Source organism: Pithys albifrons, chromosome 11 (genome assembly GCF_047495875.1).
Source record: "Pithys albifrons albifrons isolate INPA30051 chromosome 11, PitAlb_v1, whole genome shotgun sequence".
In the NCBI taxonomy this organism is placed as follows: domain Eukaryota; kingdom Metazoa; phylum Chordata; class Aves; order Passeriformes; family Thamnophilidae; genus Pithys; species Pithys albifrons.
In genome coordinates, this window is record NC_092468.1 from 2,835,131 (window position 1) to 2,862,852 (window position 27,722).

The 27,722-nt window shown below is 49.8% G+C and overlaps 1 protein-coding gene across 2 annotated transcripts in view; it reads left to right on the top strand.

Moving 5' to 3' along the window:
* The window catches only part of RYK (receptor like tyrosine kinase), a 70,338-nt gene that overhangs the window by 17,119 nt on the left and 25,497 nt on the right, over positions 1 to 27,722 (top strand). The window contains exons 2-9 of one of the 2 annotated variants that reach the window (XM_071566492.1): positions 4,658 to 4,779; positions 7,339 to 7,438; positions 8,448 to 8,582; positions 10,927 to 10,983; positions 11,593 to 11,737; positions 13,934 to 14,034; positions 18,000 to 18,134; positions 21,482 to 21,568. In XM_071566492.1, coding sequence (XP_071422593.1) covers positions 4,658 to 4,779; positions 7,339 to 7,438; positions 8,448 to 8,582; positions 10,927 to 10,983; positions 11,593 to 11,737; positions 13,934 to 14,034; positions 18,000 to 18,134; positions 21,482 to 21,568 — 882 coding nt within the window. The remainder of the gene's footprint in view (positions 1 to 4,657; positions 4,780 to 7,338; positions 7,439 to 8,447; positions 8,583 to 10,926; positions 10,984 to 11,592; positions 11,738 to 13,933; positions 14,035 to 17,999; positions 18,135 to 21,481; positions 21,569 to 27,722) is intronic. The other variant, XM_071566494.1, reaches the window with a different exon arrangement.

A 27,722-nucleotide genomic window follows, 5' to 3' on the forward strand; every position in this document is an offset into this window, starting at 1 on the left:
CTTGTTATATTTAAAGCAAAGTTCACTTTGTTGTTATGTAAAAATATAAAGCTCTTTGTATATTCAGGTACTTAGTATTGCTTTCCCAGTGTTTGCTGTTTTCTGAACTAAAGAGAATCATAGAATGGATTGGGTTGGAAAAGACCTCCGAGATCATCAAGTCCAACCCTTGGTCCAACTCCAGTCCCTTTACCAGATCATGGCACTCAGTGCCATGGCCAAGCTCAGTTGAAAAACCTCCAGGGATGGGGAATCCACCCCCTCTCTGGGCAGCCCATTCCAATGCCTGAGCACTCTCTCTGCAAAGAATATTTTTTTCCTGCTCTCCAACTTCAATTTCCCCTGGCAGAGCTTGAGCCCATCGTGCCCCCTTGTCCTATTGCTGAGTGCCTGGGAGAAGAGACCAACCCCCAGCTGGCCAGAACTTCCCTTCAGGCAGTTCCAGACAGTGCTGAGGTCACCTCTGAGCCTCCTCTTCTCCAGGCTGAACACCCCCAGCTCCCTCAGCCTCTCCCCACAGCACTTGTGCTCCAGTCCCTTCTCCAGCCTCGTTGCTCTTCTCTTCTCAGTTGGGTTGGAAGAGACCTCTGAGATCACCAAGTCCAACCCTTGATCCAACCCCACTGGGATCACCAGATCATGGCACTGAGTGCCATGGCCAAGCTCATCTTAAACACCTCCAGGGTAGGACAATCCACCCCCTCCCTGGGCAGCCCATTCCAATGCCTGAGCACTCTCTCTGGAAAGAATTTCTTTCTGATATCCAACCTAAACCTCGCCTGGCAGAGCTTCAGTTGTACCCCCTTGTCCTACTGCTGGTTGCCTGGGAGAAGAGACCAACCCCACCTGCCCAGAACTTCCCTTCAGGCAGTTCCAGACAGTGCTGAGGTCACCTCTGAGCCTCCTCTTCTCCAGGCTGAACACCCCCAGCTCCCTCAGCCTCTCCCCACAGCACTTGTGCTCCAGTCCCTTCTCCAGCCTCGTTGCTCATGAGGATCAGCTTGCATTTGTTTTCCTCATTTGTTTTAACTCCCAGCTGCAGTTTCAGCTCTGTGTAAGCTGATTGTTGAAGTGAATTAATGAAGTCCATTCAGCCTAAGAAGGCTTGCTCTGGGAAAATGTGCTTTCTACCCTGCCCCAAAAGGAAGTTTCAGTAGTCAAGAGCTGCTCTTTAATTCCTCAGCCACATTTCTTTGTGTTCAGGCTGGATTTTCCAGGGGACATTTGCAGAACCTGCTGCAAGGAAAAGGAAGGCTTGGGATTTAAAGTCAGTGTTTCAGACTTAGGGTGCACTTTAAATGGAAGTAAAAAGAAGATACCTTTGTTCAGAAGGTGGGAGAATCTGATGTGTTTGTGGGGCAGCACTTGGGAAGTGGGTGGTGGTGGTGGAGGAGTGTCAGAGCTTGAGGCTCCTGCTCCTTCACACCATCCTGGGGTGGAAACTTCTGCTCTGGCAGAGGAGTAACCCAGTGAGCTGCCCAGGAGCAGAGGCCTCATTCTCTGGGGCACAGAATAGGGCAAAGAGAATGTTACACAAAGATAATAACTCACTGAACTGGGTAGCTCTTCCCACTTTATTAACATTTAATTACTATTATTCAGTCTCAGTGGCTGTGAGGCAGGAGCAGGAGTGGCTTTGCTCTGGGGGTTTGATGTCACTGCAGACATCTCTGAGCTGCTGATGAAGAAACCCTTTGAAATGACAGGAAAACAGGCCCTAATTTCAGTCCCTTCCGTGCTGGGCAGGCAGCAGACACAGATAATGATGTTGTTACCAGCCTGCTCTTAGTGCAATGCTGCTTTTTGCAATATTTTAGCCCTAGTCTAATAGCAACCTGATCCAACTCTCACATTGCACACTCATTTTTTATCTCCCAGTTTCAGGCAAAGCTGCCAGAATGAGGATGAAGTGATTAAGTGTAACCCCAGGTAACAGACTCCCAAACACTGCTGTGTTTAAGAAGAGCATGTCATTACTAATGCATGTTGCAGGATGGATTTGCTTCATAAGAATCAAATCCAATTTTCCCGTGCTGATAGAGGCAAGTTTCTTTTGTATATTGTGCTTAAAAAGGAAACAAAAAAAGAGAGTTGAAGCTCAAACTGCCTTTGCACAAGGCCATTTGAAAAGAAGTGCTTTGTTAGGCTGCTGGACTGTCATGATTCAATTTTATGGTGAACACAAGGGCTGCCCAGCATCTCTGGCATCTGGGAATGAAAGGTGGCCTCTCCCCTTCCTTTCTGAGCTCCTTCAGATGTTTTGTTATGTTAAACAGTGCAAAGAATGACAGACTTGCTCTGTGCTGCTGCTTAAATTTACCTTTTTGTTTGCCTTCAACTTTAATGAATTCTTTCAAGTCTCTGCCCGAGGTACAAAGATGGGGAAGTTCATAAAGAGATTTATGGTGGTGGTTTTGCCTGGAAATCCAGGCAGGGCATTTGCTGGTTGCACGTGGGTTGGTTGGGTTAGTCAAGTCCCAGTAATGAGAAACCAGATCCTGCCCTGTGTGCTTTGTCTGCATATGGACTTGTTTAGGGAGGGTTTCAAACTGTTCAGCATCCAGCACCAATATTCTGCTTGAACCAAAAGGAGTGGGTTTGTGTTTTTGGAAAAGGTGCTTTTCCTCCTCTGCAGTTTTTGGTATTTCTTTGGAGAGTTCTCCACCTCTTTCTTTATGTTTTCCTGCTCTGCCCAGAAAATGCTGATGGAAGAGCTGCCTGTTGCCTCCAGCTGTTTGCAGTGCAGCTGTGCTGTCCTCCTAGGCCTGCCTGTTTTCTCCTTTTCTCATTCCATACAGGACATAGAATCATGGAATGGATTGGGTTGGAAAAGACCTCTGAGATCATCAAGTTCAACCCTTGATCCAACCCCACTGTGATCACCAGCCCAGGGCACAGAGTGCCCTGGGCTGGTGATCACAGTGGGGTTGGATCAAGACATGGTGGATTCTCACTCAGTGCCACATCCATTGAATCACAGACTCATAGAATCAGTTGGGTTGGGAAAGCCCTCCAAGATCATCAAGTCCAACCCTTGGTCCAACTCCAGTCCCTTTACCAGATCATGGCACTCAGTGCCACGGTCAAGCTCAATTGAAAAACCTCCAGGGATGGGGAATCCACCCCCTCTCTGAGCAGCCCATTCCAATGCCTGAGCACTCTCTCTGCAGGGAAGTGGTGCTTGCTCTGCCACTAATTGGTAGTGACACCCAGGGCAGGTTCAGGGCGACCTTGGAATGTGTGCCCCAGAAAATAGCAGCAGCTCCAGGATTCTGAGTACAGGAGTGTGTGTTTTATTGAAGGAAATGCACCTTAGTCCTCTGTAATGAATAGTTTTGTGGGTCTTTCAGTTCTCTCAGTGTATCAAAATGTTCAGAGTGCACAGGGTAGACATAAAATACTATTGCTGTGTGTACAGATGTCACCTCTCACTGTGTGCCTGAGAGAGAGACCTTTTAGATGAGCAGGCAGTGACAGGACAAGGGGGAATGGTTTGAAACTATAAAAGAGGAGAGATTTAGATTAGATATTAGGAGTAAATTCCTCCCTGTGAGGGTGGGCAGGCCCTAGCACAGGTGCCCAGAGAAGCTGTGGCTGCCCCATCCCTGTGAGTGTCCAAGGCCAGGCTGGACAGGGCTTGGAGCAACCTGGGATAGTGGGAGGTGTCCCTGCCCATGGCAGGGGGTGGGATGGGATCATCTTCAAGGTCCTTTCCAACCCAAGCCATCCTGGGATTTGACTCTGTGGACTTCTTCCATTCTCCTCCACTTGAAGTCTCTTCCCCCCTTCATCTCATAAAGCAACTTCACGTTTCTGGAGGAACCTCTGAGGTGAATAATGTGCACCTTGAACTGGTGTCTGATCTAAGGTGGCATTTCCTGTAACAGCGGGGCAGGTCCCTGAGCTGGCTGAGGTGATGGGGGAAGGAGCAACAGAACACAGAGGTTTTCTTTTAGATTTAGGTTGGATATTGAGGAATTCTTGGCTCTGAGGGTGGTGATGCCCCAGCACAGGTTGGGCAGAGCAGCTGTGGCTGCCACATCCCTGGGAGTGTCCAAGGACAGGCTGGACAGGACTTGGAGCACCCTGGGACAGTGGGAGGTATCCCTGCCCATGGCAGGGGGTGGCACTGAAATGAACTTTAAAGTCCCTTCCCACCCAAACCCTTCTGTGTTCCTGTGGCCTAATTACCTTGAAGCTGATTCCATAGTGCTTGTGTGTTTGCTTTAGGAATGAGCTATTCCAGGAGAAGTGACCTGGGATTAAGCAGCTGCCAATCCAAAGCACTTTGGTTGGAGTGAACACAGTTGGAAATAGGAGAAAAACTGGAGCTGGGACTCCCAGGAGCAGACAGGGAGTATGTTCAGGAGAGCCTGTAATGACTCTGTTGGAGGATTGTATGAGAAGTCTCCTTTCTTTCCATTACATTCCAGCTTTTCCCTGCTCCTGAGGCTGTGGCACTCTCTGAAACTGGTGCTTTGGAAGACACTGAAGGTCTCTCAGTGCTGACTGGTCCCCAAACCTGCCACTGAATTTGTTGACTTGAGGAGTGTTTGCTTAAACTTTCAGGTCCAGGTGGAGCTGGTGATCCTGAGGGCTGTTGGGTTGGTGTGTTTGGTGCTGTTGTGCCCCGTCTCACCCTCCTTTGTCCTTGCAGGGCTTGATGCAGAGCTGTCCTACGTGAGGAATGACGTGGTTAATCACTATGCCTTGTCCTTCAACCTCCTCATCCCCAGCGAGACCAACAATCTCCACTTCACCTGGCACGCCAAATCCAAGGTGAGCAGGAACTTCTGCTTTGGGTGCTTCAGGCACGAGCTATGCTGCTTAGTGAGTCACACAATCATGGAATGGATTGGGTTGGGAAAGCCCTCTGAGATCATCGAGTCCAACCCCTGGTCCAACTCCAGTCCCTTTACCAGATCATGGCACTCAGTGCCACGGCCAAGCTCAGCTGAAAAACCTCCAGGGATGGGGAATCCACCCCCTCTCTGGGCAGCCCATTCCAATGCCTGAGCACTCTCTCTGCAAAGAATTTTTTTCTGATCTCCAACTTCAATTTCCCCTGGCAGAGCTTGAGCCCATCGTGCCCCCTTGTCCTATTGCTGAGTGCCTGGGAGAAGAGACCAACCCCCAGCTGGCCAGAACTTCCCTTCAGGGAGTTCCAGACAGTGCTGAGGTCACCTCTGAGCCTCCTCTTCTCCAGGCTGAACACCCCCAGCTCCCTCAGCCTCTCCCCACAGCACTTGTGCTCCAGTCCCTTCTCCAGCCTTGTTGCTCTTCTCTTCTCAGTTGGGTTGGAAGAGACCTCTGAGATCACCAAGTCCAACCCATGATCCAACCCCACTGGGATCACCAGATCTTGGCACTCAGTGCCACGTCCAGTCTCATCTTAAACACCTCCAGGGTAGGACAATCCACCCCCTCCCTGGGCAGGCTATTCCAATGCCTGAGCACTCTCTCTGGAAAGAATTTCTTTCTGATATCCAACCTAAACCTCCTCTGGCAGAGCTTCAGTTGTGCCCTCTTGTTCTACTGTTGGTTGCCTGAGAGAAGAGACCAACCCCCAGCTGGCCAGAACTTCCCTTCAGGCAGTTCCAGACAGTGTTGAGGTCACCTCTGAGCCTCCTCTTCTCCAGGCTGAACACCCCCAGCTCCCTCAGCCTCTCCCCACAGCACTTGTGCTCCAGTCCCTTCTCCTCAGTTGGGTTGGAAGAGACCTCTGAGATCACCCAGTCCAACCCTTGATCCAACCCCACTGGGATCACTCTGGCACTCTGTGCCCTGGGCTGGTGATCACAGTGGGGTTGGATCAAGACATGGTGGATTCTCTGTCCCTGGAGGTGTTTAAGAGGACACTCAGTGCCACATCCAGTCTCTTCTCCAGCCTCGTTGCTCCTCTCATTAGTGTTATTAATGTCATTTAATGGCTTTTTCCTTTGCCAAAATGAGCATGTGCTGGGTGCAAAATGCTTCTTTATATGTCTGCAGGCAGTAAGTTAAGATGATACATATCCAAGCTGTTCCTTTCTTGTTTCAGAAAGCTTAAGCACTTATTTTAAAGTATTTTACACTTCTTGCCCCTGGCAAGGTCCATTTATGTGCACAAACCACTGGCTGTGGAGTCTCTTCTGTTGGTGCACTGAACACCATGAACTGAAGCCTTGGAAATCCTTTGCAGAGCCATTGTTGTGGAGATTTCTAGAAACACATGCCTGGAGACAAGGAGAAGCTCTCATCCCAGCATCTAGTGTGTTATTACTGAGCCCTGATTAATTGGAAAGGGTTTTTGTTTCACTTAATCAGCGTGGCTGGAGCGTGCAGCAGCAGCTGGCAGGAGGATTCCTGTGCTCTCACAGCCTGAAGCATTTCCAGTCACCAACAATTCATTTTCATGTATGGAATGATGTGTTTGGGCTCTGCCAGATGTTCATTTTTGGGTTTTTGTAAAACTGAGTGGTGGTGGTTGTTCTCTCGTTAAGTGGGAAAGGTGCAATAGGAGCAGTAACAACAATTCCCTTGTTCCAGCTCCAGCCCTGCATCCCTGTCTCTGCTTTCCTTGGGCCTGGCTGGGAATTCTGAGCAGGAATTGCTGAGCTTGGGTATTCCTTCTGCCAGGCTTGGCAATTACCACCATCCCTTCTAGCTTTGGGATGGGCAGAGCAGTTTGTAGGAGCTCAGAGACTGGGCTGTGTCTCCACACTTGGCATCTTGGCTGAAAAGTAAATTGATAACAGAAATGAACCGTATTGTGTTTTAGAAAGGGGGAGAAAAATAAACTGTGGGGCCAAGCAAAGTCAAAACAAATTCATTCAACTGACTGGGAAGGGTTGGGATGAATTTCCAACAGGATCTTGGGACTTAAAGTAGATCCTGTACTTTTGTTGAATGAATATTTGCAGAATCAGCTTCTGAAATGGAATCAAAATCTTTAGTGTAGTGGAATAAATTATTTCTAAGCAATTTTGTTTGTAAAACTGACTAGAAGAGGGGGAATTTTTTGAATTCCTATGGCTTTGACAAACCAACTTTTGAACAAATAAATTTAAAAGTATTGACAGGTGAGGTTTTGGGGGGATTTTTTTTTTGTTGAGTGCAGCACTGAATTCTGCCTCAAATTTGAAAGAATGATTTGTGTTTTGGCTTTCTTAATTTCAACTGTCACTCAACCCCACATAAGGAACTTGGAATGTGGGCACCTAAAATAAATCATCAGCCCTCTTTGGAAATAACGTGTATATATTTTTTTGAAGAAGAAGAATTATGAAAATGTGTGTTGCATTTCCTTTTGCTGCTGGAGAGATTCCTGATGTGTTTTGTGTCTCCCAACTGTTGCAGGTGGAGTATAAACTGGGATTTCAGGTCCATGATCCCGTGGCCATGGCTCTGCCCCAGGCCAATGTCTCTCTACAAGGAGAAGTTCCTCGAACCCTCTCAGGTAAAATCCCCACCTGCCCCCCAACAATGGGTGAATAATAGTCATTTAGCCACAAATACACTTGTGAACATTTAATATAATTGACACAACTTAAAATCTGTGTCCTTTATGCTCTAATAGTTGTCTGAAGTGATGAGGCACAAAGGCTAAACTGGCATTTCTTAATAGCAAGTTCTTTAACAATGTGCATTATAAACATAATTGTGCTGGTTTAAAGGTGAACCAGCAGGAGAAAGGACCCCAACACAACAGAGATTATAAGTCAGAGTTACAATTTAATAACAATATTACAATAAATGCAATGGCACAAAGAGAAATTGGGTTTAACCCCCCAAGCCCAGCAGTGTAACCCACCCCCTGGGGCACAAACACAGGGGGGTTTGGTGGCCCCTGTGCTGAGCCCCACGTGGTTCCCCCAAGTCCAAAGGCAAAGGAAGGGACAAACCTGTTGGTGCAGATGATGGCACAGTCTGGTGGAGAGTGGTGGGCTCCTCCTGGCCAGGGTCTGCTCCTCCTCTGGATCCAATGAGTGGTCCCCAAGTCTCCAAAGCCCAAGATTGTCTCCCCTGAGGTTTGGGTGGGAGCCCCCAGTGCCTCCCCCAGGGCAGGGAGTTCCACACTGGGGGATCTGACTCTGGGAGTCAGGGGGGGGTTTGGAATCGTTGCTGGCCCCTGAGCAGAGCTGAGCCCTCAGGTGGGTGTGGAGGTGCCAAGGAGTCCCTGCAGGGCAGTTCTCCCAGCTCCTCTGCCAGGCTTCTTTCCCAGCCAGCTCCCAGCCTGAGGGCTCAGCTGTGCCCTGGGCAGCTGCTGCCAATGGGCCATTGGGAACAGTTGCTGGGCAATGGCATGGAGGGTTTAGAATGCCCAGCTTTGGTCACACCCACACAGGGACAAACTGGTCCCACCTGCTGAACTGGGACAATAATTTAGAAAGCCCCTTATCCTGGCTAAGCTGTTCCATCCCCAAGCCTGGGAGTGCTCACAGGCCCTGTGTGTGCTGTACCTGCAGTGTTCAGGGTGGAGCTCTCCTGCACCGGCAGACTCGACTCCGACGTCACGATCCTCATGCAGCTCAACTTAACAGTCAACTCCTCGAAAAACATCACAGTCTTAAACTTCAAACGGAGGAAAATGTGCTACAAAAGTAAGAGATCAAGTTTCAAAGGGTTAAATGGTTTTGCTGTTAAAGTGGGATAGGAACAGGGAGTGGGATGGTGTGTGATCCAGGACAGGAGTGAATGCTGGAAAGGACTGGAAGAAATACAGCAAAATTTTGCCTTTCAGACATCAATGGGGACTTCTGGTAAAAGCAGAACCAATAACTTTCCCCAAGAGTTCTGCTGTATTGATTGACCTTTTATATCTATGTATATCAAAAAGCATTTTCTCTGTGCTTGGAAGGAAAAGAAGTGTTTCTTCAAAACTGCAACACTCAGAGAATTCAGATTGGTTTAAGAATTACCTAGAACATCTACTTAGTTTATAAACTATGATAAAACAGCTGTTTAGTGAACATCAGGAGGTGTAAGCCTGTCAGGTGAGTTCAAACTGATCTTGGGATGTAATCCAGACTCTGGAAAGCCCAGATCAACTCTTGGGTGTTTCCACTTGGGAATCTGCAGGCATAATTTATTCTTGGATTGTTGCTGCTTCCTAGAATTTTCAGAGTGTTATTATTATTTTCATAGGCTTCAGAAGAAGATTATTTAGGAGAATCCCAAGGGCTGTGCCATTCCCAGGCAGTGTGTGGAGGTGGCCACCTCTCCCTTCACATGCTCCTCCTGCCTCTGTTGTTTCCCTGGAGCCTGGGAGAACAGGACAGTAGCTGGTTTTCCAGAGGGAAGTTCTCACTTTTCTGGAGTAGGAGTGTCCAGGGATGAACTTGGGGAAGGTGTGGGTGGGACAGCTGGTGTGGCTTTGTAGCACATAATGTTGGGATGCTCATGTTTCTTGCATTGATTCTCCAGGAAGATTGTTCTTAATTCAAAGTGCATCTCTATTTATAGTAAAAATGGAGGTCTGGGTGATAATGGGGACAACTTTACCTTTATTTTACGTTTTCCTGGATACTTTCTCAGGTATTCTAAGTGGGGGGAGTCAGCCCTGCTGATCCCTTCCCAGCTGTGGAAGTGTGACACAGGTTTCCATAGGCACCACCCAATTCCATGGAGATGTGAGACAGCCACTTCCTAAATCATGCAGAAATGGTTCTTCCAAAGATCACATTCCTGCAGGTTCCTCAACCATCAGTGGCTTTGATGAGTGTTGATTGGTGTTGGTCATCCAGTGATTTCTGATTTAGAAATCAGGATCTTGTCACTGCTTTTGCTCAGGACATTCCTGATAGTTCCTCCTCAAATTTAAAAAAGGAATAAGGAAAGAGCAGGAGAAAAACCCTCTTGATTCTTCCCTGGCCTGGATTACTTTTTCCCAAGGTGATCAGGCCAGACTGGCTGCCTGAGGAGTGGGAAGGGGCTGGGCTGGGCTGGACACACATTGGCCGTGGCACTGAGTGCCATGATCTGGTAAAGGGACTGGAGTTGGACCAAGGGTTGGACTTGATGATCTCAGAGGTCTTTTCCAACCCAATCCATTCCATGATTCCGTGAGTGTGGCTGTGCCTTTGCAGTCACAGACATCTCTTGGATTCCCTCAGTGCAGATCCTCAGGGAGGTTCAGCTGGAGGTATCTCCACAGCCTGCATTCCCTGGGTTTGCACTGCTCCCCTTGGAAGCCACACTCACCATGAGATTTGTTCCCTTTCTGAAGGACTAGTTGGTTAAAACTTGGCTGTAATAATGCCAAGGTCATGGGTTCAATCCCCTGTGTGGGCCATTGACTGAAGAGTTGGAGTCTGATCCTTGTGGGTCCTTCCAACTCAGAATGGTCTGTGAGTCTGTGTGACTGCAACACAGTGGGCTGAGTATTGTCCTTGTGACTTTTTCTGCATATTGATGAGTATTTAAATAGGCACCATGTCTTTCATCCTTCAGCCTCAACTCACTCCTGACTGTGGCATCAGCTGAGGAGGACAGAGCCCTTGGCTGCACCTCTGACTCCTCCCTGGGATGAGGAGCCCTAGACTGGAGCCAGAATTTCCTCAACAAAACTGGGGCAGTCTAGACTAAACATTGCAGGGATCACTTTGTGTCCTGTAGGAACTGCTTCTGAGAGGTCTTGCAAACAATCCCATGCTCTGCAGCTCCCCTTGGCCCTTGCACAAGCCAGAGGGTTTCCAGAGGGAGGTGGATTCAGCATTGCCTCAGTGGACTGTGGGGAAATACCCCACCCACCTGCTCCAGGGTGATTTTAATTCTGCCATGGCTGGGTATTTAAGTGGCAATCCAGGGATAACTGTAGTCCCTTGGGTCAGCTCAGCTTCTGGGAACAGCACATCTGGTTTTCCCTGAGGGAGCCAATTGGCTCCCTGTGAAGGGCTGCAATAATAAATGTGCACCAAACTTCATGGGTTTGTCTTGTCTCTTTAGAGCTTGAACCAGAAGTCAAATCTCCAACAGCTGATAAAAACAGCAGCAAGGCCATCTGTAAGTAATCCTGGATGTACAACTTTGGGGGTAAAAACTGGAATATTTGGGATATCCTTTGATTGCACAGTTCCCCAGGCAGTCTGTACCATGCCCAGTAGTTCAATGGGTGTTTTGGTAATTATTATGTTAACTAGTGAAGAGGAGAAAAGCCTATTCCAACTCTCCTAACAACCTTTGTGCCCCATCCTGGGATCTCTGGTTCCCATCCATGACTCTGATCTGCTTTCCTTAGGACCTGTGGTTGGCTGTTCCAACCTGTCACTAGTGAGTGAATAGAATGAGGTGGTTTCTTTTCCTCACTCCTGCCTGGAAATACCATCAGTTGACTGTGCTCAGCCTCCATAATAGGACCCAAAATGTAAATGTTTGGCCAAAATGCTGTTGGGAGGCAGAGCAGTGCATTGCTCAGTGTTGTCTCTTCCAGGGCAGTTGTTCTCCAGGTTGCCTCATTTATACTGGGAAGGGCTGGGGCTGCTGCCTCTCCCTTCCCACAGCCCTTCTGCCCACCTTGCTGTAACAAACTAACAAGTTGTCATTTCCTGTGGGGTTTGTTTGGCTTTTTTTTCTGTCTGGGCAGAGTTTGGTAACTCCACCTTTCTGTTTCAGTTGATCCTGTAAACGCAGCTCCCACCACTTCCACCAGGGTGTTCTACATCAGTGTGGGAGTGTGCTGTGCTGTGATATTCCTGGTGGCAATAATCCTGGCTGTCCTGCACCTCCACAGCATGAAGAGGATAGAGCTGGATGACAGGTATGTATCCAGGTTTTCCCGGTGCATTTCTGGGATACATTCACTCAGTTTTGTGGGAGTTTGGTCTCAGAATGAGCCCTGTGTAGTAGCTTGGGGTCTCTGCTCTCCATGGCAAGCTGTAGCAGGGCTGTGGTAAGTGCTGTGCTGCAGAAAACCAGCTTTTAAACAGGTGCTCTGCTGTTTGTGGGGTGGGAGAGTTGTGGCTGTTCAGTTGTGTGGAGTGGGGAGACTTGGACAGAATCAGATTTACAGGGATTGTCAGGATTGAAGGAAAAATGGATAGATTCTTGGGCACACTGGAAAGGCAGGCTGGGAGAGCTGGGGCTGTTCAGCCTGGGGAGGGGAAGGCTCTGGAGAGACCTGACAGCCCCTCCAGTGCCTAAAGGGCCTCCAGGAGAGCTGGAGAGGGACTGGGGACAAGGGATGGAGGGACAGGACAAGGGGAATGGCTTCCCACTGCCAGGGCAGGGATAGATACTGGGATATTGGGAAGGAATTGCTCCCTGTGAGGGTGGGCAGGCCCTGGCACAGGTTGGGCAGAGAAGCTGTGGCTGCCCCATCCCTGGGAGTGTCAAAGGCCAGGCTGGATGGGACACAAAATAGATGTGGAGCTACTGGGGGAGCCCAGAGGAGGCCCCAGAGATGCTCCAGGGCTGGATCCCTCTGCTCTGGAAACAGGCTGGGAGAGCTGGGGGGGTCACCTGGAGAGGAGAAGGATCCAGGGAGACCTGAGAGCCCCTTCCAGGGCCTGAAGGGGGTTTATAAAAAAGAGGGAGAGCAACTTTTTACATGGGCAAATAGTGAGAGGACAAGGGACAATGAGTTTAAACTGATAGATGAGATGTTGGGAAGAAATTCCTCCCTGTGAGGGTGGGCAGGCCCTGGCACAGGTTGGGCAGAGCAGCTGTGGCTGCCCCATCCCTGGGAGTGTCCAAGGCCAGGCTGGACAGGGCTTGGAGCAACCTGGGCTGGTGGGAGGTGTCCCTGCCCATGGCAGGGGGTGGCACTGGATGAACCATAATGTCCCTCCCAACCCAAACCAGTCTGGGATCCAGGATTCTACAGAAACATTTGGTTTTTACTGGCATCTACAGGAGACTGAATTTCAGGTTGCTCTGTTTGGATGGGTTTTCCAGTATTCACTTCAGCCCTTAGGATACAGTCTGGGAATTGCAGCTGCTTGCTTGTAAAGCTGGAAATGCTGCACTCTCCCAAGTGTATTTTCAATCCAGAAAAACTGACATGTGCACATGAAAGGGACTTGTAATGTGAACCCAAGGGCAGTGCAGTGGGGATCAAACACTGAGGGGGAAGGAGGGCTGGAAAAGCAGGTGGACTGAGGCTGGAAAAGCAGGTGGACTGAGGCTGTGTGCCCAGGCTGCATCCCATGGACCCACCAGTCTGAAACTGGATCCTTTGGAAAAGCACTCAGGCCTGTGTGTGGTCACTCCTGCTGAAAGAGTACCTTGAGTTAAAGGATATCTTGAACTGCCTCTGTGCTGCCTTTGTCCTCTCACAGCAGCTTTATCTTTTCGTCATCCTCTTCATCCTTTCATCTGTTCCTTTTCCTCTCTGCCATTCCCTCCCTTGGTGTCCCCAGCCCACGTGGGTTTGGGGCAGTCACTGCCTTCAGCAGTTGTGGTTTCTCAAGGCTGGGTTGGCTTGTCAGCTTTCCTCCATTCCTTTGTGCCTCACAAATTCCTTCTCAATTCCTTTGTGCTGAGGGGTTTAGTCAGCTGGAGGTGTTAAAGGATGTGCAGCTTTAATTGAGAAAGGAAACCCGTTGCATTTATGGTGTGTGAGAGGTTTGAGGCTGTCCAGCCCAGCAGTGGCATCAGTGTCCCTCCCTCTGCTGCACTGCACTGGATTGCTCTGGAATATAATAGTTGGGTTTGGTATGAAAGGGTGGTTCTTGCAATAAATGTTTTGTCACTTCCATTATTCAAAAGTGGGGGGAAAAGTACTGGAAAACAGAGCAAATTCTGCAAAAGAAACAGGAGGGAGCTGTTCATGCTCCACGAGCACAAGTGCTGAGATGAGTTCCCCAAAATACACTGTAATGTGTGAGCAGCTCCCAGAGCTCTGTTCTTTCAAAGGCTTGCCTGGAAAAATCTCCTGGTTTAACTCTGAGAAGTGAATTCTGGCTGTGTCCCTGTGACAAGCAGTGATGTTGCTGTGCATTTTGTTTCCCCCCAGCATCAGTGACAGCAGCAGCTCCCAAGGCCTGTCCCAGCCCTCGACGCAGACCACGCAGTACCTGCGAGCTGACACCCCCAACAACGCCACGCCAGTAACCAGTAAGTGTCAGTCTGAGAACAGCCCCAGCCAGCCATGCCACGGGCAACAGGGAGCTCAGCAGAGGGCCCAGCTCCCCGTGTTCCTCATGGTTGGGTTGTTCTTTTCATCTCTCTTTGCCTACAGCTTTGCTTGAAATGGTGTGACGGAGCTAAAAAGAGCAGTGATTGAAAAGGAAGGGTGGCAGTGGTTGGAATTCTCAGGGGTAGAGTGGTCTGGTAACTGATATCATGGAATATCCTGAGCTGAAAGGGACCCACAGGCATCATCAGTCCAACTCCTGGCCCTGCACAGACACCCCAACAGTCCCACTGTGTCCCTCAGATTGTTGTCCAAACCCTCCTGGAGCTATGGCAGCCTTGGGGCTGTGCCCACTGCCCTGGGGAGCCTGGTCAGTGCCCACCACCCTCTTGGGGAAGAGTCTTTTACTCATATCCAACCTAACCCTGCCCTGGCACAACTCCAGGCCATTCCCTGGGTGCTGTCACTGGTCACTGAGGGCAGAGGTTGGAGCTGCATTTCCCAAGGAAGCTGCAGACCCCCATGAGCTCTGACCTCAGTCTCCTCCAGCTGAACAAGCCAAGTGTCCTCAGCTGTGCTGTCTGTTCTGTACTTCATGAATGTATTTATTATCTGTGGGATTTTTGCTCCTCAAATTAGTACTAGTGGAGGGCTATGCCATGCAGGAGGGCTCCAGGGGAGGGGCTGTGCCATGCAGGAGGGCTCCAGGGGAGGGGCTGTGCCATGCAGGAGGGCTCCAGGGGAGGGGCTGTGCCAGCTGAATGGTGTAGGGACACACTCGGAGGGCTGTTCCTTGGCTGTTGAGCCTCACTGGAGGGACCAGGAGCCTCTGCCTTGTGCTGCTTGTGCCCTGCAGGGCTGCCAGGCAGTTCAGGGGCTGAGCCTGCAGGAACAGACCTTTTTGTGGAGCAGGGAGTTTTGGGTGACTCTGCTTCTGCACAGGCTTGTGTGGGCAGAGTTGGGGTACAGGTGGGCACAGGTGACTGGGCACTGGGAGAGGGCAGGACTCAGTCCCAGCTCAGGTAGCTGGAAAAGTTCAAAAGTGAGGTGAGGGATTATAATGGAAAGTGAGAAGATGGGGGAGCCTGGCCAGAGGAACAAACTGTCTCTCTGTTAAACTCAAATTGTTGTTTTTCTCAAGAGTGGGAGCTGCCAAGCTAGAAAGGTACCCTGGCCTTTCCAGAAAGTGTAAATTCAATGCTTTTTTAGTGCTGCCACTGGTCTTCTCAGAGTTTGGAACAGACCTCTGAGATCCTGTGGGTTTGTATCACATACCTGAAAGACTTTGTTCAACAGTGTAGTGAGCAGAAATGTCAGTGTGGATGGGACAGGGTGATGATTTAAACTAAGAGGGTCAATTCAGGTTAGATAGAAGGAAGACCTTTATTCAGACCCTGGCACAGGTTGGGCAGAGAAGCTGTGGCTGCCCCATCCCTGGGAGTGTCCAAGGTCAGGTTGGACAGGGCTTGGAGCAACCTGGGATAGTGGAAGGTGTCCCTGCCCATGGCAGGGGGTGGAGCTGGATGGTCTTTAATGTCCTTTCCAACTCAAACCATTCTGTGATTCTGTGACTTGTTACGTAGAGCCAGATAAATAAAATTATTAATGAATTGGGGTTTTTTTGGAGTGATCAGTAAGGCCCTGAAGTCTCTCCCATTGTCCTGTGATTGCACTTAGTGGAGGTTCATGAGGGGGTTCATGAGGGAGGTTCATCCCAGTTCATGAGGGGGCACTGCAGAAAGTCACCATTACTCTCAGCCCTTCTGTATTCTCCTGTTTCCTCCCCACTTTGGAAAACTTTTGGCTCACTGCTGGATTGTATGATACCTCCCTCTGAGTTCATCTGTCCCCTGCAAGGAGCTGCATTTAAAATTCATTTGATAAAAGCACTAATTTAAAAACTTTTTTAAAAAACTGAATATATAAAATGTTAAAAAAATGCCTTTTCACAGACTTGGAAGGGACCTTAGCCTGTAACTAATTCTTGAGCTGATTTTCCCTCTTCCCCAGTTGTTTTATTTTCCACCTCGCAGAGTGATGGAATCCTTTAGGTTGGAAAAGCCCTCTCAGACCATCAAGTCCAACTGTTGCCCCAGCACTGCCAATATAACCCCTGTCATAGAATCATAGAATGGATTGGGTTGGAAAAGCCCTCTGAGATCATCGAGTCCAACCCTTGGTCCAACTCCAGTCCCTTTACCAGATCATGGCACTCAGTGCCACGGCCAGGCTCAGTTGAAAAACCTCCAGGGATGGGGAATCCACCCCCTCTCTGGGCAGCCCATTCCAATCCCTGAGCACTCTCTCTGCAAAGAATTTCTTTCTGCTCTCCAACTTCAATTTCCCCTGGCAGAGCTTGAGCCCATCATGCCCTCTTGTCCTATTGCTGAGTGCCTGGGAGAAGAGACCAACCCCCAGCTGGCCAGAACTTCCCTTCAGGTGTCCCCAACTGCCACATCCATCTGGCATTTGAATCCCTCCAGGGATGGGGACTCCACCTCTGGTTTATGGATTGACCTACATGCCACCAGTTGGCTAATTTGGATATGACCCCTGGAAGGTCCAGGCTGAGGCTCTGGCCAAGGGCAGGAGACCAAGCCCAGGGTGATGGTCATACCCTGCTCACCCCCCCAGTGTGGTGCCCCCTGTGCCCAAATGGCCCCTGCTCACTGTCCTCAGTCCTGGTTGGTTCAGAAGGCTCTGACCTGGTCTGGGACATCCCCAGAGCACTGGGAATGGTGGAAATGAAAAGAAGAATAAAGGTTGGATGCATGAAATAAGCAAGAACATCATTCTTGGTCACTGCACAGTTGCATTAACTTGGTTTTCAGTAACATTTAAGTTGTTAAGAAAATATTAGTGTAATTCTCCTCATTCATAAACTTGTGCAAAAAAGATCCCATCCTTTCTGACTCTCCTGGTGTCTCCAGATGTCTGGAATTGCCAGAAGAGGGCACTGGTGGTTTGGTTTTGTGCTGCTGGGGTGAGGCATCCTCCCTGCTCCGAGTTGTCCCCCGGTGTCCTCCCTGCTCCGAGTTGTCCCCCGGTGTCCTCCCTGCTCCGAGTTGTCCCCCGGTGTCCTCCCTGCTCCGAGTTGTCCCCCGGTGTCCTCCCTGCTCCGAGTTGTCCCCCGGTGTCCTCCCTGCTCCGAGTTGTCCCCCGGTGTCCTCCCTGCTCCGAGTTGTCCCCCGGTGTCCTCCCTGCTCCGAGTTGTCCCCCGGTGTCCTCCCTGCTCCGAGTTGTCCCCCGGTGTCCTCCCTGCTCCGAGTTGTCCCCCGGTGTCCTCCCTGCTCCGAGTTGTCCCCCGGTGTCCTGCCTGGTCCGAGTTGTCCCACGGTGTCCTCCCTGCTCCGAGTTGTCCCACGGTGTCCTCCCTGCTCCGAGTTGTCCCACGGTGTCCTCCCTGCTCCGAGTTGTCCCACGGTGTCCACCCTCCTCCGAGTTGTCCCCCGGTGTCCACCCTCCTCCGAGTTGTCCCCCGGTGTCCTCCCTGCTCCGAGTTGTCCCCCGGTGTCCTCCCTGCTCCGAGTTGTCCCCCGGTGTCCTGCCTGGTCCGAGTTGTCCCCCAGTGTCCTGCCTGGTCCGAGTTGTCCCCCAGTGTCCTGCCTGGTCCGAGTTGTCCCCCAGTGTCCTCCCTGCTCCGAGTTGTCCCCCGGTGTCCTGCCTGGTCCGAGTTGTCCCCCGGTGTCCTGCCTGGTCCGAGTTGTCCCCCGGTGTCCTCCCTGCTCCAAGTTGTCCCCCAGTGTCCTCCCTGCTCCGAGTTGTCCCCCAGTGTCCTCCCTGCTCCGAGTTGTCCCACAGTGTCCTGCCTGGTCCAAGTTGTCCCACAGTGTCCTCCCTGCTCTTCCTTTCCTGCTGGCCAGGGCAGTGAGGAGGTGTCCATCCCTCTGTGTGTGCCTGTGTGCCCATTCCAAGGGTATTCATGTTGGATTGTTTGGCTCTGCTGGCTCCTCAGGTTACCCCACTTTGCGGATAGAGAAGAATGACCTCAAAAGCGTCACTCTCATGGAGGCCAAAGCCAAAGTGAAGGACATTGCCATCTCCAGGGAGAGGATAACCCTCAAGGACGTGCTCCAGGAAGGTATTTGCAGCACCCAGACTCTTTATCCCTGCACCCTGATGGAGATACATAAACACACATTGATTTTTACTGCTGGATTTTTCATGGGTGACGTTTCTGATCTTCTCAGCTTTGGTGGAGGGGAGGAATGATGAGTGATGTTTGCACTTGGGGCGTGGGGGGGTGGGGAAGAAGTTTCCAGAATTCACCAGAACAGGGGAGCAACGAAGCATGGTCAGGAAGTCTTTGGGCTTGTCTGTCCTCATACCCTGGTCCCTTGAATAAAGGAGGGGCTTGGATGGCTGAGGAGTGAGGGAAACACTTGGGTTGGACATGGCCAAGTCTCTCATTCTGAGGGTTCCTGCAGCAAAGCTGCTCTTGACAAAAAGAATCAAAGTGAAACCAACCCAAAACCCAGAAAAACTTCAGTTGTCCAGACTTGGTGTCTCACTCTGATAACTTTTGAGTTGGAAATCTGATTAACAAATGCAACATTTACAGCCCTGATAGAAAAGATTCAGAGGTGACCTGATTCTTTTAATAGAATATCCTGAGCTGGGACCCACAAGGATCATGGAGTCCAACTCCTGAGTGTTCCATTGTTCCCTTTGGAACTGTTCATGCACATGTTAATTGATTTGTGTTGATGCCAAACTTGGGAATTAGGTTTAATATTTAGGTTTTTTCATCCTTAATCTCTAAGTTCCCTGAGCAATCAAACTTCCCAGAGCTGGAGATGTGAGATGCTCATCCTTTGGAGGCAGAGCTGCTGAATGCCCTGTGTTAGTCTGAACAGCACTGGGAGGATGCTCCTGCTCCCCCTGTGTCCCACTCTGGACCTCTGAGGAGGCAGCTCAGTGCTCAGCTCCAGTGTGGGCCCTGCCAAAAGCTTCCTTGGCTTGTGGGATGTGCCTTGTTCTCCTCTGCCCTCTGCCTGTAGCTGGATTTTGGGAGTCAGCCATGCCTAGAAGTGACTCAGTGCCCCAGCAGCCCTTCAGATGTTTGGTGGCAGAGCTGCCCTGCCCTGCCAGATGAGGGCTGCTCAGTGCAGTGTGGGCCCAGTTCACCCTGGGGTCTCTTCTCTTGGCCTCCAGCTCTTAATTTGAGTCAAACCCTGAAGTTACTCATAGAATTTTGAAGGTTGGAAAAGCCCTCTAAGGCCGTGAAGTCCAACTGTTCCCCCAGCACTGCCAAGGACTTGGAAGACAATTCCTGATCAATTTTAGCTCAGGATCATGGCAGTGCTGAGCATCTGTCATTGAGGAACAAAAGAGCTTCAGAGGGGAAGAAAGGAACAATGAAATGTGTGCATGGAACAAAAATACATTTTAGGGATCCTGGCCAGAGGTTTATTATAAACTTAAGTAATTTCCATACTTTAACCTACTTTAATATTTTGGAAATGTGTATTTAAGGCACTTTCTTGATGTCTTCAAGTGAGGAGGGTTTAAATCTGCTGTTCAATAATTCAAGCTGTGCATTTGGGGTTGCCTTGTAGCCTCCTTAGTGAAGCTGCTCCTTAAGAATTACAGTTTGAAGGCACCTCTTGCAGCCCCAGGGCAGGGGAGAGAAATGTTGCACTGTCCCTGTTTGAAGTGTTGAGAAACCAGATGAACCCCATATTCCATGGTATCAAGTATTTTTGAACTTGATCAGGCAGGAGAAATCCCTGGGGAAGGGCTGTGACCCAGGAATGGATACATGGAGGTGATGCCCACGTTGGTGCCACAGTAAGAACTGACAAGATCACTGCCAACCTGAACCATGTGAAACATTAACCCCATGGGTGTTACCACACTGCAGTTGGTCAGTGTAACTCCTCTTCCTGCATCATTAACAATTTATGAAAGGAAAAAGCTTGGAGATACTGAGAAAAGCCCCCAACAAACCCCAAACCCTCCAGCTGAGGTGAAACCTCTGAATAACTTGATGCAGTTTATTTCAAACTGTTCTGTGTGTGCTGGCTGAAAACACTCTTTCCTTGTGAACATTCCCAAAAAATTCCCTCTTTGGGAAGAATGCTTTGGCTGAGAGTTCCAGGGTGGCTGGATGGGGAAAGGAGCTGGAGTTCTCAGTGCAGGGAGTTGATTGAACCACCACAAATAAACCCATGGTCAGTGCTGATGGTGAATGTGAGTGGATTTTGCAGCTCTTCCCTCTCATGCTGGTCCCCCTAAATTTTAGATCTAAAACCGTCAGCATTTGCTGCCTGTAGTTGTGACCCCACCTCATGGTTGGGTTCTGTATTGGTGATTTTCTAGGATTTATAGACACTTTCCCTGCCCTTGCTGCTCCTTCCTGCTGTGGCTGATACATCCTGAGGTCATAGAATCATAGAATGGATTGGGTTGGAAAAGACCTCCCAGATCATCAAGTCCAACCCTTGGTCCAACTCCAGTCCCTTTACCAGATCATGGCACTCAGTGCCACGGCCAAGCTCAGCTGAAAAACCTCCAGGGATGGGGAATCCACCCCCTCTCTGGGCAGCCCATTCCAATGCCTGAGCACTCTCTCTGCAAAGAATTTCTTTCTGCTCTCCAACTTCAATTTCCCCTGGCAGAGCTTGAGCCCATCGTGCCCCCTTGTCCTATTGCTGAGTGCCTGGGAGAAGAGACCAACCCCCACCTGGCCAGAACTTCCCTTCAGGGAGTTCTAGACAGTGCTGAGGTCACCTCTGAGCCTCCTCTTCTCCAGGCTGAACACCCCCAGCTCCCTCAGCCTCTCCCCACAGCACTTGTGCTCCAGTCCCTTCTCCAGCCTCGTTGCTCTTCTCTTCTCAGTTGGGTTGGAAGAGACCTCTGAGATCACCAAGTCCAACCCTTGATCCAACCCCACTGTGAGTGCCCTGGGCTGGTGATCACAGTGGGGTTGGATCAAGACATGGTGGATTCTCTGTCCCTGAAGGTGTTTCAGAGGACACTCAGTGCCACATCCAGTCCCTTCTCCAGCCTCGTTGCTCTTCTCTGGCCCCACTCCAGCCCCTCAATCTCTTGCCTCAACTGAGGGGCCCAGAACTGAACACAACACTCAAGGTGTGGCCTCCCCAAGGCAGAGTCCAGGGGAAGGGTCACTGCCCTGGGCCTGCTGGCCACGCTAGTTTGGATCCAGGCCAGGATCCCCTTGGCCTTCTTGGCCACCTGGGCACACTGGTGGCTCCTGTTGAGCTTCCTGTCCCTCAGTCCCCCCAGGTCCCTCTGCCTGGCTGCTCTCCAGCCACTCTGTGCCCAGCCTGGAGCGCTGCAGGGGTTGGGGTGGCCAAAGGGCAGGACCTGCACTTGGCCTTATTGTCGTTCTTTCTTAACAGATATGCCCTTAATGTTATCAGTGTGTTTTACCCACTTAATACTAACTGTGTGTTCCCTTCCTAGGCACGTTTGGGCGCATTTTCCATGGAATTCTTATAGAGGAAAAAGACCCCAGTAAAGAGAAACAAGTTTTTGTCAAAACTGTTAAAGGTACGTTTGCATAAAGGGTTTGTGTGCAGGTGTTGGAGTTGTGGTGCAGGCTGAGAGTACCAAAGTGGCTTTAACAACAAGCTCTTTCTCCCCAAAATATGCAAATGAGTGCTGGCAATTTGGGTGATGCCTTCAGCCAGAGAGAGCAACACTCTTATATGGAAGAAAAATGTGTGTGTTCCCCACCACTGCCATCAGTTCCTTTCCCTGCAATATTTTTTTGTTATTACTCTTCTCTAAGTAAAAATTATATTGGTTTTTTTTCCCCCAGCATGTCATTGCTCTTTCCATCCACAGCCTTGTCCCCTGCAGACTGAAAATACACCTGAAATACATCTCAGTACACCTGAAAAGCACCTGAAATACATGTTAAAAATCTTGTCTAAACGGGTGGTTGTACAAAGGGAAGGGCACAGGCTGTGCCTTCCTTAAACTTTGCTGGTGAAGCCTCAGAATCAGCATTTAGAACTGAATTGCTGTGCTCAAGAAATACCTTGTTGGAGTGATTGAAATGCTGATGGGTGGACTTAGGAAAGAAGGGAAGATGGAAACCATATTATATTTCATAAACCCCACATACATCCCTTCCTCTGCACTCAGCATTGTGGGAGTTGCCTGGCAGCTGAATTCCAGTGCACTGATTATTTTATCATCTCAGTTGAGTGCATTATCATCTTTGCTTTCTCATTTTACAACTTGTTTATTCTTAAAAAAAAATGAAAAATTAGGCTTCTATAAGGATCACACCTTTCTACATCGTTTGCCTTGTTATTAATTTTTAAAGACACTGGTTTTAAAGAAGAAGGTGGGAAAACAGTGAAGCTGCTGAGTTTTGTTGCTGCTGGATCTCTCTGTCACCCTTTTGTTCTCTGCCATCTCTAAGAAAAATAAGTTGCTTAAAGAAAGCAACTTTCTTGGTCTGTTTCTTGCACAATCAGATGCTTGTGATACTCTTTTCTTTTGCATGTCACAGAACCATGGAATGAATCAGGGAATCTCAGAATGGTTTGGGCTGGAAGGACCTTAAAGCCCATTCCATCCCACCCCTTGCCATGGGCAGGGACACCTCCCACCAGCCCAGGGTGCTCCAAGCCCTGTCCAGCCTGGCCTTGGACACTCCCAGGGATGGGGCAGCCACAGCTTCTCTGCCCAACCTGTGCCAGGGCCTGCCCACCCTCCCAGTTGGAATTTCTTCCCAATATCCCAGCTATCCCTTCCCTCTGGCAATGGGAAACCATTCCCTGTGTCCTGTCCCTCCATCCCTTGTCCCCAGTCCCTCTCCAGCTCTCCTGGAGGCCCTTTAGGCACTGGAAAGGGCTCTGAGGTCTCCCTGGATCCTTCTCTTTTGCCTTCTTCTGTTCCCCCTCCTGCCAAACAGTTCTGAGTGTCATTTTGCTGTTATTTAATAAGTTTCCAAAATACTTGGCCTGGGGCACATGAGGTGCTTTTTATAGCATTGGATTCAATGCCACAACTTTTGTCAGAAGAAATTTTCATTTAGCTGCCTCTCATCACCATTTACTGGATTGTTTTCCCAATATGGGGCTCCCAATCCACTCCTAATCCCATCCTTGTCCCTTGGATCTGTGGCACAGTCAGATCCTGATGCCTCTTGGAGAAGAGACTGGAGCACAAGTGCTGTGGGGAGAGGCTGAGGGAGCTGGGGGTGTTCAGCCTGGAGAAGAGGAGGCTCAGAGGTGACCTCAGCACTGTCTGGAACTGCCTGAAGGGAAGTTCTGGCCAGCTGGGGGTTGGTCTCTTCTCCCAGGCACTCAGCAATAGGACAAGGGGGCACGATGGGCTCAAGCTCTGCCAGGGGAAATTGAAGTTGGAGAGCAGAAAGAAATTCTTTGCAGAGAGAGTGCTCAGGCATTGGAATGGGCTGCCCAGAGAGGGGGTGGATTCCCCATCCCTGGAGGTTTTTCAGCTGAGCTTGGCCGTGGCACTGAGTGCCATGATCTGGTAAAGGGAGTGGAGTTGGACCAAGGGCTGGACTTGATCTCGGAGGTCTTTTCCAACCCAATCCATTCCATGATTCTCTTGCCCTTTCCTTTGCAGAGAAGGATTTACTGTCTATGGAGAGTTGGAGTGTGGTCTTAAGGGAGTGACAGCATTCCCAGGATCAGTCTATGGGGAACTTCCCAGCTTTGGAAAGGATCTGCATGGAGAATGTTCACAGCAAGTTCTGGTGGCACTTGCCTGGTTTGGGCAGGAGGGAAAATAACCACAACCATCCCCGGTGCTCACAGCAGCTCAGTGTTCCTGCCCTGGCTGGGATGTGTGTGTGCAGCTGGGACGTGTAAGAAGTTGGGAATTTGATCTGTTTGGAAAAAAAAACTCCAACCTACTCTCTCTTGTAACAGGAGTTTTTGCTTGATCTCATTCTCTCTGTGGCCACACACATGCTGCTGTTCTGGCACAAGCAGAGCAGGGCAGGACCATAAAAGTGTGATGGATATGAGAGCTACTAAACTCACTGAAGGATCTCTTTGCTGAAGGCAGGAAAAGAGCCTGAGGGTCATGGAAAAGAAACAAGGAAAAAAAATGCTTGGTCTGTGGAGTGAAATTATCCCTTCCCAAAAGCATGAGCTGCTCCAGAGCTGTCTGGTTTTCCCCAGAGGTGCTCTCTGAAAGAGAAAATAAAGCCCAGTGGTGCCCCAGAGGTCAGAAAGCAATGGAGAGGGAGTGGGAGGTGTTTCAGGTCTTTGGAAAAATGGGGACTGTGAACTGAAGTGCTTTCAGCAGGTGCTGTGAGGAAAAATAACCTTCTGGAGAGGAAAAAAGATCTTTCTTCTCACCTGGTTCTCACCTGAGAAACTGAAGCCGTTGTTTGGCTGTTCTGACATTAAGGGAATTGTTATGGCTTTAAACCTGGAATTGCCAGTAAAATCACAGAATCACAGATCAGTTTGGGTTGGAAGGGACCTTAAAGCTCATCCAGTGCTGTGGCAGGGACACCTCCCACTGTCCCAGGTTGCTCCAAGCCCTGTCCAGCCTGGCCTTGGACACTTCAGGAATGGGGCAGCCACTGCTTCTCTGGGCAACCTCTGCCAGGGTCTTCCCTCACAGTAAAGAATAAATAAAATTTTCTTCCTTATGTCCAGTGTAAATCTACCCTTTTCCAGTTTCAAACTGTTGCCCCTTGTCCTGCCACTACTGGCCATGATCAAAAGTCTCTGTCTGTCTGTCTGTCTGTCTTACAACCCACCTTTTAGCACTGAAAGGTCTTCCTGGAGCATTTTCTTCTCCAGGCTGAACCACCTCGGCCCAGCAAGAGTTAGAGGTGGGACTGGGAGGCTTCCCTGGGCTGTGAGCTTGGGTCTGTTGGGTGTCAGGAGAAGAGCTCTGCTCCCCTGGGAAATGTGTCATGGGAGGGTTGTTGTGCCATTCAGGGAATGGTTTCTGAGAGCTCCTCGTTAGGAAAACACACGAGGAGAGGTCATACCCTCAGTGCCTGTCATTGTGGATCTCTTTTCTTGGGCTGTCAGTGTCTTACAGCACCCACCACTATCTCCAGGGGTTATTTCAATAATGTGGGCAGTTTTCTCATCCCCTGTGCCAGGGAAGGTGGTAGTTGTGGCCCTTGGTGCTCCTCAGGCTGTGGTTCCACTGTGAGTGTTTCCTGCCTTGCCAATGTGCCTCTTCCCTTTTATCTCTCCCCGTGGTTGATTCTTTCCCCCAAAGGATCAAAAAGCACAAAGGGTTGGCTGGTTCTGGCTGGACCTGCAGCAGCCCTTCCCACTTCCCTTCCCTGCTGTTTTCCAGCCCTCCAGGAAGATGTTGAGCATTGCTATGAACCAGAAGAATGCTCAGTGAAACCAGGAAACCTTCATTTCTCTGAACTTGGGGCTTCTCCCCTTCTGAAGTGACCTGTAGAAGGGACCACTAACACATAAAAGTGAGACAGCCTGGACCTGCCAGGTGTCCTGAGAGGCTCTTCAAGTGGAAGACCCATCCTGAGAGTTTCTAGGAATATATTATATTCCCTGTTTTCCCAAGCTGGGGGTTGACCTCTCAGATCAGCCCCTCAAAGAGCAAGTTAGAGACTAATGAGGCACCACCAGCAGATTGGGGTGTGCTCATTTGGCATCACTGGACTGGTTTCTCCTCCACCACAGAATTTGGGACTTGGGAATAGTTTTCAACTAATTCAGTGATTATTTGTTCTGTAGCTCACAAGTTGATAGGACTGAAAAGTTGTAGATACTTGTCTTGCAGTGTCAACACCACATATGAAGGTGGATTCATCCCTGAGTTTCACTCCAGATGCCTTAGAAGAGTTTTTTCTTCCACCTCTGCCTCTGGTTCACTCCAGGGAGAAAGTTGTGACACGCCCTGGTAGTGACAAAGTTTCTACCTGCACATTCATGAAATACCTCAGTTTCTGATGGATTTTTAGTGCTGTGTCACCCTGACACCTCTGAGAGGGTCTGGCTGCCTGAGCTTTCCATTGTGTGCCACAGAGAGCTTCAAAGGAAAGTGGGGATCATTTGGCAAAGTGAGAGGTGGCTTTTATGGAAGCTGTGATAGCTTTGGGAATACAGAGATCTCAGGCTCTGGGGAAAAGGGGTCACTTGTTCTGCTTCCCCTGGTGTTTTCCATCCAGTTGATTTGTTTTCCTGACAGTTCACACTTGCACTGTGTTAATTTGCTGGTCCTCATTGTAAAAGTTTGGATCATGTTTAGACTTTTCTATGGCAAACTTGCTTTCATAGAGTCACAGAATGGATTGGGTTGGAAAAGACCCCTGAGATCATCAAGTCCAACCCTTGGTCCAACTCCAGTCCCTTTACCAGATCATGGCACTCAGTGCCACGGCCAAGCTCAGTTGAAAAACCTCCAGGGATGGGGAATCCACCCCCTCTCTGGGCAGCCCATTCCAATCCCTGAGCACTCTCTCTGCAAAGAATTTCTGCTCTCCAACTTCAATTTCCCCTGGCAGAGCTTGAGCCCATTGTGCCCCCTTGTCCTATTGCTGAGTGCCTGGGAGAAGAGACCAACCCCCAGCTGGCCAGAACTTCCCTTCAGGCAGTTCCAGACAGTGCTGAGGTCACCTCTGAGCCTCCTCTTCTCCAGGCTAAACACCCCCAGCTCCCTCAGCCTCTCCCCACAGCACTTGTGCTCCAGTCCCTTCTCCAGCCTCGTTGCTCTTCTCAGTTGGGTTGGAAGAGACCTCAGAGATCGTCAAGTCCAACCCTTGATCCAACCCCACTGTGATCACCAGCCCAGGGCACTGAGTGCCCTGGGCTGGTGATCACAGTGGGGTTGGATCAAGACATGGTGGATTCTCTGTCCCTGGAGGTGTTTCAGAGGACACTCAGTGCCACATCCAGTCCCTTCTCCAGCCTCGTTGCTCTTCTCAGTTGGGTTGGAAGAGACCTCTGAGATCACCAAGTCCAACCCTTGATCCAACCCCACTGGGATCACTCTGGCACTCTGTACCCTGCCTGGTGATCACAGTAGGGTTGGATCAAGACATGGTGGATTCTCTGTCCCTGGAGGTGTTTAAGAGGACACTCAGTGCCACATCCAGTCCCTTCTCCAGCCTCGTTGCTCTTCTCTGGCCCCGCTCCAGCCCCTCAATATCCTTTATTCCTTTCTTTAGATAGAATCCATAAAGATTAGGGCTGTGTGTCTCCTTGCCAGGGGTACTTTATCTGCTGTATTTGGAGGTTTGGAATCTCTGGATCAACACAACCTGAGTAAGTTCTTTGTTAGAAGGTGAGAGACTGAGCTGGTGTTTGCTCCCTTCAGCGTGGCTCTGGTTCCACAGAATTGTGGTAGGAGCTTGGAATGCTTCCCTGGCCACCAGGAGGCTTCCAATCCCTCTCAGCTTTGGGAATTGTCTCAGTTGGCACATTTCTCCAAGCTGGCATTGCATCTCTTGCAGTGATTAATGGATCTCTTCTGCCTTTCTTGGGAATCTTTTAAAATCAGAGGAGCAAAAAAAAACAACCAACCCACACTTTTGATTTAAAGAACACATTGTTTAATGGTGCTTTTCCTGTGAAGGAGAAAATTCTTAGCAAAACAAATGGAATTGTGTTATTCCAGGAACATACCCAGGGAGAGGGAGCTGAGCAGAGCCCTGACTCACTCAGGAGGTTCTGGCCAAGGTACACTTTTGGTAAAAACAACCCCTCGTGCTGTTCCA